The sequence below is a fragment of the Xenia sp. Carnegie-2017 genome, unplaced genomic scaffold, assembly GCF_021976095.1.
Source record: "Xenia sp. Carnegie-2017 unplaced genomic scaffold, XeniaSp_v1 HiC_scaffold_6, whole genome shotgun sequence".
Classification (NCBI taxonomy): Eukaryota; Metazoa; Cnidaria; class Anthozoa; order Malacalcyonacea; family Xeniidae; genus Xenia; species Xenia sp. Carnegie-2017.
Window position 1 is genome coordinate 2,195,610 of NW_025813526.1, and position 8,109 is coordinate 2,203,718.

The following is an 8,109-nucleotide window of genomic DNA, read 5'->3' on the forward strand; positions in this document are numbered from 1 at the left end:
AAAGGTAGCTTGTGTAATATTGAAAGCATTGATTGTTAACGACAAGATTGAGTGCATTGAGAAAGAATGGAGGAAGAAAGCCATGAGTAATAATAAAGATAGAAAAACTTGGTCAATGAGGAAAGTTTCCAATTGCACGAAAACGCGTTTCAATTGACTTTCATAAAACGACATGATTTTTTTGCATCTCAGACAATAGCGATCTTATATCCTGCACAGTTGTCGAAGAAAGCAGGTACATAAAGCAAGTTTGTCTACTTGTCAAACGTGTTTCTTTCATTTGTCGACCGTGACGAAATTCCGGTGTTGATTGTTATCGTTTAGGAGTCTGCGTCGATTTCTGGTGATCGACGAAGCTCAGTTTATTTTGGTGGAACCTGATACCACGAGACTCGGATGGGGCGTCGTCAAGTTTGTTGCACTCTTGCAGGTATGTAGCGTATGTGTATTTCCAACTGTAAATCTTTCCGTAATTTTGTCTTAGTGTATGCCAGCGAACTGTACAACTCTTGTGGTGCCTTAACACCATTTCCCTGTTGAGACTCATCTGATCTTGATTTTTAGGTTAATCGCGTTAGATGTTGAAGAAATTATTGCTGATATAATTTTATGTTCCATTTTATTTAGATCGTTGTCAATTTTAAAATTATCGTCCTAGATCTGCCTATGTACCAATTATTCCATTGTTTATTTTATGTATTGTTCAATAATGTAGGGGAAGGTTGTAAAAAGCATGATAAACCGTTATAATCTTGGGTTAAACTTTCCTTATAAGTTTGTTTTCAATTTACAAAAAAAGTTTATTTTTGAAGCAATACAAAGCATGCAAAATCAATTGATGTAAGAAATTTTCCTTTTCATCCTAATCTACAGCTTTTGCGTTTGAAATATTACGTTACTATCGATCGTTACCACACTTACCTTATTTATGGTTAGGTGCAATTTTGAGAAACCTGGCACACGTTTTCGGTTACTTGGAATGCAGGTCCCAAATAGAACAACTCGTATTCAAGGCCTGACCACCACATACTAGCACCTTATCACATCGAAAACATTTCGATGTACAAAAGAAGAAAAGACAATTTTTTTTAAGACGCTGCGCTTACAAATGCGTTGAATAATGGTCAGGTCATTTATACTTATTTACTTATAAACCTTCCTACCTCATTCGGTCCCAACTCGCAACTGATTCCTCTTATATTCCTCGGTTACTATGTAACCTCATTTAAGATTTTGCATATCCTGGGAAAACGTAATCTTTGTTTGAAATACCGGTCCCTTTACATTTTCCTTTGTCATGTTTTGCCCTTGATTCACTCGTCGTTGGCAATTTTGGATACATAATTCATGAAGCTTTGTTTGAGGGAGCATTGTATTGCTATACAACTAGGATTTGTAATTTACTTAACTTTATAAAAAATTCATAAAAACTAATAGCACTTTCATTAAGCAATGTTCGCTTACGTATTTGTTAGCTTATAAATCTACCATATCCCGAGACCCTGGCACCTTTAGCTTGAACAATGTTGCACCCCGCAAGTGAGCTTTGATCCGCCATAGATTCACTGTCGATTTAATGTAGGTGCGATTCCTGCTGCTTTCATTTTTTTGTCAAAATGGTCAATTATCAGAAATTGAAAGTTGTTTAAAGTGCCTACATCAGCATCGGGAAAATAATTGATTTTGTTAGAATTGAGGATTTAAGAACACTTGCAATATATTTTGTGAGAAATCGGATCTTCCTTGACCTTTCAGGGTTGCCTTTTTTGTGTTTGACAATCAGATGCTATTACTATTAACTAGTTGTACTTTTTAACTGGACGTGACATAAGCAATTTATGCAATATAAGTGCATGCTTCAACTTGTAAATTAAGTCTAAAGACGTAGTGTTTTTCTTGATGTTCGTACAATAAGTTTGTGTCTATGGATACTTAGGTTCCAAAGTTATATTTTTATCAATATTTAAATCTTTCTTTTAGGATGTAGAAATTTCACCTGACAAGTACGACAGTCGCTCCTTATTCATAACAATACACCAGCCTTTTGCGAGGTCCACGCGTGGTCCTCGTAGACCCTTCATGACTGCCAAGTTCATGTTCGATGACTACATCCGTTGCATGTCTGCCAAACAACGCCTACATCGTAGACGCACATCATTACGTCATATAAAGCTACAACGTATTGCGCAATTGTTGGAACTTCCGGTAATGGCTGCGCCAACGCAGCAGTTGTACCCGATTAGTCGCCCTTCATTGGCGTCACCTTCTATTTCGAGTCCACGTGGTTTTCTAAGTCGACCTGGAGGAGCAGTCGCTGTATCTGATTTGAAGTCAAACTCAGCATCAAATGAAAGACCAATCAATGGTCAGCCTATAAGTGTGAATGGGTCAACCCACACTCCCTCAGATAGTCATCGCATGGCTGCGCCAGAATCTTGTTTGCTATTGACCCAGACTTCTGGTGATCAGGCTCGCGCACTTGCGAGCGTTCTTGATATTTCTGATGCCCAAGCAGATGATGTCATTGAAGTTGCTTCAGATTCGCTGGAAATACCATCGATAAATGACGTAATTCATTCTGATCATTGCATACCTTGTAAGGATGAAAGGATACTTCAATCTGCTCCTGCGACGCCTAGAGGTCAGCGACGATTTGGTCGTTCAACATTTCACATTCTAGAATGGCAAGTATCAGATCTGAATCGAAGTAATTCGACATCTGAACCATCTCTGCTATTCCAAAGCCATAATCACAATAAATAAGATTGTAGAAGCTTTGATATTATAATTCGCTATGAATGAAATAAAGAAATTATTATCGTCTTCCGGAAGTTATTTGCCATTCTTATAAGTTTTTAAGTGCGCACAAGACAAGTATGTGCGTTGTTCACATATAGTACGTAGTTCGAAGTTCTTAAATTCTTTAATTACTTATGCTCGGCGTCGCCACCAAGTAGTTCACCTGTGTGTCAACTTTTCAATTTATTATTGTTTTATTTAACGCAAGAATCAACTGTATTGTATCATATAATTTTTGGTTTCAGTCTGACTTTATCAATTGTTGGAGACAGCTTCATCTAAACAATCAGTTTAGGACTAAGTATCAAATGTATAAGTTCATCAAATGGCAGTACTGGAATCTTGCGAAGGGTATATTACTTCAAAAAATTTCGTACAAATTGGGAAAACATCAAAAAATCCCACACAGTCTTAGAAAATTTTACAATCTCAAAAATTATTAAATGATCTCTACAAGTCTTAAAAATCCAATTGATTTTTCGTGGAATTCCTCAAAATCCTGGGAAATATCCTCTCGAATTATATCTTTAAAAAGTAAATAGCTTATGATTTGCAAAAGCATGCGTTAAAGGCTAGCGAAAGCCCATGAAAAATTGCCACGATTTTCAAATATAAAAAAATCTTCAAACGCTTTTTTCATATATTAATTTACCCATTCGAATCTTGCACCACGGGAATTATGTACAATGAGCGTTACAATTCCCAGAAGAACAAGCGATTAGAATGTGAACTGACATCCTTTTCTACGTCAAAAGGTAAATTAGCTTCTGGTAATCTTCCGCAAGTATTAAAATATGGCTTGCTTAAAGAGAATTTTCATCATTTAATCTTTTGTGTACTTAGCCAATGTTTCAATGCATCATCTGTTGGCTAGAGCCGATGTGAATGTACTAAGCATATACCGTGTTTACTTGTTTGAGTGCCGCCCCCGAATGAACACCTCCCTAGAATGAGCGCCGTAGTTGCTATATCATCTACACGTCATAAAAAGCGCTAAAGACGCTGATACAAAACAACCACGAATCTTAATAAACTGTTCTCATTTAAACATTTATTGTTTATTTGATGTTCTAGAACTTTCCTTTAAAAAATTAACAGGCACAGAGACAAATAATTTAACCCTTGATTATTTGACTCATATGATGTTGTCGAAAGAAGAGCCAAATGGTTCTTCTCATGTGATTGCATTTATTTCTTAAAATTAAATAAAAAACACGATTTTGCCAAATTTTAGTACACTGTCAGGTTCACATTACATCTGAGATCGTAACGAACTTGACTGAATTAACCACGCTGTCTGCACAAAACAGCAGACAACGTTTTTTTAGAATATATGTCGTGTTGCGTAACTACACGTATTTTCTACAATTATAAGAGTGCCGTGTACACAACATTGGCTGCAATTGCCTAGAAGGTTTAAAATATCTGACTTTATTTTATCTAAAGTAGGCTTTCGAAATTGATTTGTACTAAATACATCTTTCATCCTTGTCTTCGTAAAAAGTAGCATGAATGCCACATTGAGCAATAAAAGGTTATTTTTCCTAGTATTATTTACCACAGCGACATAAACTCGTCTACTTTGCTCTGATTCTACTAGTTTACTAGATTGGTATAGCTACTATTATTTCTATTCCCTTGTTTCACAAGGGTCACTAAGAAATGATCTGGCGATGCACTTAGTGAACGATTAAACGTCAACGACAAACCAGATGACGTAACTAAAACGTTGATGAAGATCATGTTCAAATATACAGCACGGAATGATTTACTTCTAACAGGAATTGCGCTTTTTTTCTCTACAAGAAAGCAGATTTCACTTTTTTGATCGAAAAATTTTACGTCAGTGGATAGCCGTTAACTTCACTAATGCGTTTTTGGGCCATCTATTAACTTTGTGAAAAACGATAATGAAAGAAGATTATGTCATCATTCAATACAAAGTGAAAATTAGTTATTATCGATATGACTTGTTTGAAAATTCAATTCGAGACCTACACAAATAAAGATTGCAAAAAAAGATTTTCACTTGTCATGGCCAAAACGACAAATCATTGATGTTTTCAAAAGCAGATCGAGATACGTTCACCTCAAAATAAAGTATCTTTATAAATTTATTTATACATACATACACAAATAAATTAGCATTGAATTAATAAATAAATCAAACATCGATAATTACAACGTACATAAACGATATAAAGGATAGACTATAAGGACGAGATGGTGCATGGCTTTTTAAGGAAAAAGGTTGCAAACGGAACATTTTTTCAATAAACTTTGTTCCATGCGATAATATGAAGGCAAAATATTTCTAAAACAACCCTAATTTTGTAATTATTTATTCCGCATAGGGCGAAAGCTGGAAGTACCGCGTTAAAGTTTTAATTGCAACATTTCGTATAAAATAAGAAACAATGATGTCATAAGTTTTGAATGCATATAACAAGTGAAAGTGCTTCTCGACAGCTGCTCCGTTTAGGATTCTTCTACTCTCAGAAAAACATCCATTCCAACGCTCTGTGAGTAAATTAACAATCTGCGTGTAAATGAACATAGTAAGTTCGTTCCTTTGATTTCAACATGTCATATGGAGTATGGATATTGTCTTATATATTTGTCGATTCCTCTAGTTAAAGCAAGGGAGCATTGTTCATCCTTGTTCCACGACCTATTAACCACACGTCGACACAAATGTTCAAGCGATGGCACTTTACTGAACCTCGGTTTTTGAAGCCTTATTTCTGTTTCACCATGTTCCGCACTCTTTGTCAAAATTCTTCGTCCGTCCTCCGTTTGGCTAACTGCAACGTAGTAGCTTATCAATTTGATAACACAATCAAATTTCGGAATGTCGTTTAGTCGAGTTTTAAAGCAATCAAACATAAATTTTCCATTCGAATACAGCACTCTAATGTTCAAAATAGTCTCGTGGACTTTCACGGAAAGCGAGAAATAATATCGTGAGTCTGAGCTATCCCGGAGCAAAAATGTCCCCTCTTCAGAATTCCTAAGAACAAAACTAGCTTCTTTGTTGCTTATTGTACCCCAATACCAGCAACTATCTTCAACACGAGCCAGCGATACCCGAAAGAGATTGCTTATGCAATCGTGGCTTTGTAATCGCGAATAATATTCATTTAATCTTTCTTTTCGACGCAATTCTAAAGAAAGAAAAAAAATAAGTATCGTGGTTACTTGTCTTGGGAATCATGGAAACGCAAAAATCATTTGGAAAATACTTTTAGTGCATTCAATTTTGTAACTTGCCTTTGCTTTTGGTTGCCAATGTATCTTTAAAACGTTTCATGCAAAACCGTATATTCATATCGAATACCATAGCAAATATCGCGAAATACTTTACTTAAATACAATGAGCGAGCAACAAGGTGTTTACTTAAGTGTGTGAAGTAAACTGCTTGGTAAAATGAAACATTCAACAGTTATACGCAAATTATTTCCATGAACTATACTCGTTGGTTCCTGGTAAACTCTGCGGTTGCTAGAGCAACTTTATGAAGACAATGGCACGATGTCTTCAAAGATTTAAGTAATTGTACTGTGATTTACTAGCTTCAGTTGAGTCAATAATGTCAGAGGTAATGAAAATGAAATGACTTTCAGAGTTTAAAATACGTGTTCCGGAATAACGATTGATCTTTCACTAACTCCACGGTTCATTGGCATCATCGAGAACAAAACGAAAGACAAGCGACTAAAAACGTTTCAGCATGCCCCAGAAAATCAAAATACACAGTGTGAACTGAGCACAAATGTAATCCCATCTTTTCCACACGTTCTTATGCCATAGAATAAGCAAATTTGGCAAGCAGTCAGAACAATATATAATTATAGTTGACAAAAGTTGCAGTGTTAGTGACTTCCTAGTTTCGCTTTAGCTTTTCCTCGTTTCGTTAAACAACGAAACTGAAAAAATCAAACCACACTAAAGAAAGTGAAATGCATCAAACATCACTCAAAGCCATTCCTCCAATTTTCCAATCTCTACACATTGGTTTCCCTTTCTTTTTATATAATGTATATATGAATTTATAACAACGCGATACCTCCGCATTAATGTAATATTTTATGTTAATTATCAATGACATATCAACATAGTAACGCTCATTTGTTGACAAGTAATTTTTTCGCGTTATTTGGACAGACATCGACTTGAAACTAACTTTCTTACAAACTATCATTACTCTTCTCACGTGCAACAGTTCTCGAGTCAGGTGTGGAATGCCAGTCAGGGGGTTTTCCCAGAAGAGTTAGATTACAGGAAACAATAATAAAAGTAAGTCAATACGTGCACTGAAACCTGGCTTTTCCAAGTAATCAAACTAAAGAGTTTTGTGCAAATGACATTGAGCAATGCTTAATTGTTCTCTTTCATATGAAAAGCTTTATGTGTAATCATTAATGACCTCATCATTTCTTCCTACAGCAGGAAGACGAACGAGCTATACGACCTTGTGTATATAACGACGATACATGCTATCCAAATTTAAAACCGAACCTCATATCTCCCTTATTCTACATAAATATTCTCTACGGCAGTTTCAGTCAAAACTCGAGTAACTGTTGATGTTGGTAAATATGTGTTTATAGTTTAGTGTTATTTTAACACATATAGTATTAATATTATAGATATATAGTATAGAAATTCAAGTCATTTCTATAAGAACAAGGAAACGTCCGCGTTTAAGGTTGTTTTGCTCCTCAAACGTCCTGCTGAATTGCTTTAGGTTTTACTTTAGGGTATTATTTTATCATCGAGTATTATTTTATTTTATTGCAACGGGTTTTGTTATCATCTGCTAATTTTCAACACCGAGATCGAGTCTAATTAGTTGCGAGTCTGTATCCTGCATTCGTAAAATTTGTCTGTTCATAAGAAAGTAATCTATTATCACATTTTATCATCGATAAGTTCAAATATGCTACTTCATAAATCCCACTGAAATGTCCATCACATAATAATCCCACGATAGTCCTTACATACATGGTGAAGTCTAATATGAAACTAATATATATATTTATAAATACCTTCGTTCATATCATATCTAACAACGCGATTTATCAACCGACAAACCATTTCAGCGCTATACTTTTTGAATTTTTCGTCACAGTCAAAAGACAGACACCGTGCATCTGGCGTTTAAGTTATGTTGCCATACTTCCTCGTAATGCCTTTTCTAGGAAGACATAACGCGGCGTCAATTTCCAAGTATTGTATTTGTATTACATCATAGATCATACCAGTAATTTAATCGCACTGATAATCTCATTGTTCATAGACGTGGCTAC

General features: G+C 35.4%; 2 protein-coding genes across 2 annotated transcripts in view; one reads left to right on the plus strand and one right to left on the minus strand.

Annotated features, from left to right (window-relative positions):
• LOC124458496 (protein CLEC16A homolog) overlaps positions 1-2,831 on the plus strand; it is a 30,257-nt gene extending 27,426 nt beyond the window's left edge. Inside the window, 3 exon segments of the mRNA XM_047008500.1 lie at positions 193-235; positions 325-430; positions 1,981-2,831. Of these exon segments, the coding sequence (XP_046864456.1) occupies positions 193-235; positions 325-430; positions 1,981-2,763 (932 nt within the window). The 3' untranslated portion in view covers positions 2,764-2,831.
• A 2,028-nt stretch (positions 2,832-4,859) lies between these two features.
• LOC124458500 (suppressor of cytokine signaling 2-like) lies at positions 4,860-7,997 on the minus strand. Its single transcript, XM_047008504.1, has 2 exons — positions 7,849-7,997; positions 4,860-5,963 (listed from the first exon to the last, which is right to left on the minus strand). Exons 1-2 carry the CDS (start codon positions 7,895-7,897, stop codon positions 5,386-5,388), a joined length of 627 nt encoding a protein of 208 aa, XP_046864460.1. The 5' UTR covers positions 7,898-7,997; the 3' UTR covers positions 4,860-5,385.
• Positions 7,998-8,109: the final 112 nt, after the last annotated feature.

Excerpts from the sequence above, each read along its gene's own strand:
- LOC124458500 (XM_047008504.1), bottom strand. The coding sequence starts at position 7,897 with ATGGTTTGTCGGTTGATAAATCGCGTTGTTAGATATGATATGAACGAA. Across the intron at positions 5,964-7,848 it reads TAGATATGATATGAACGAAG|AATTGCGTCGAAAAGAAAGA; the intron begins GTATTTATAAAT and ends TTCTTTCTTTAG.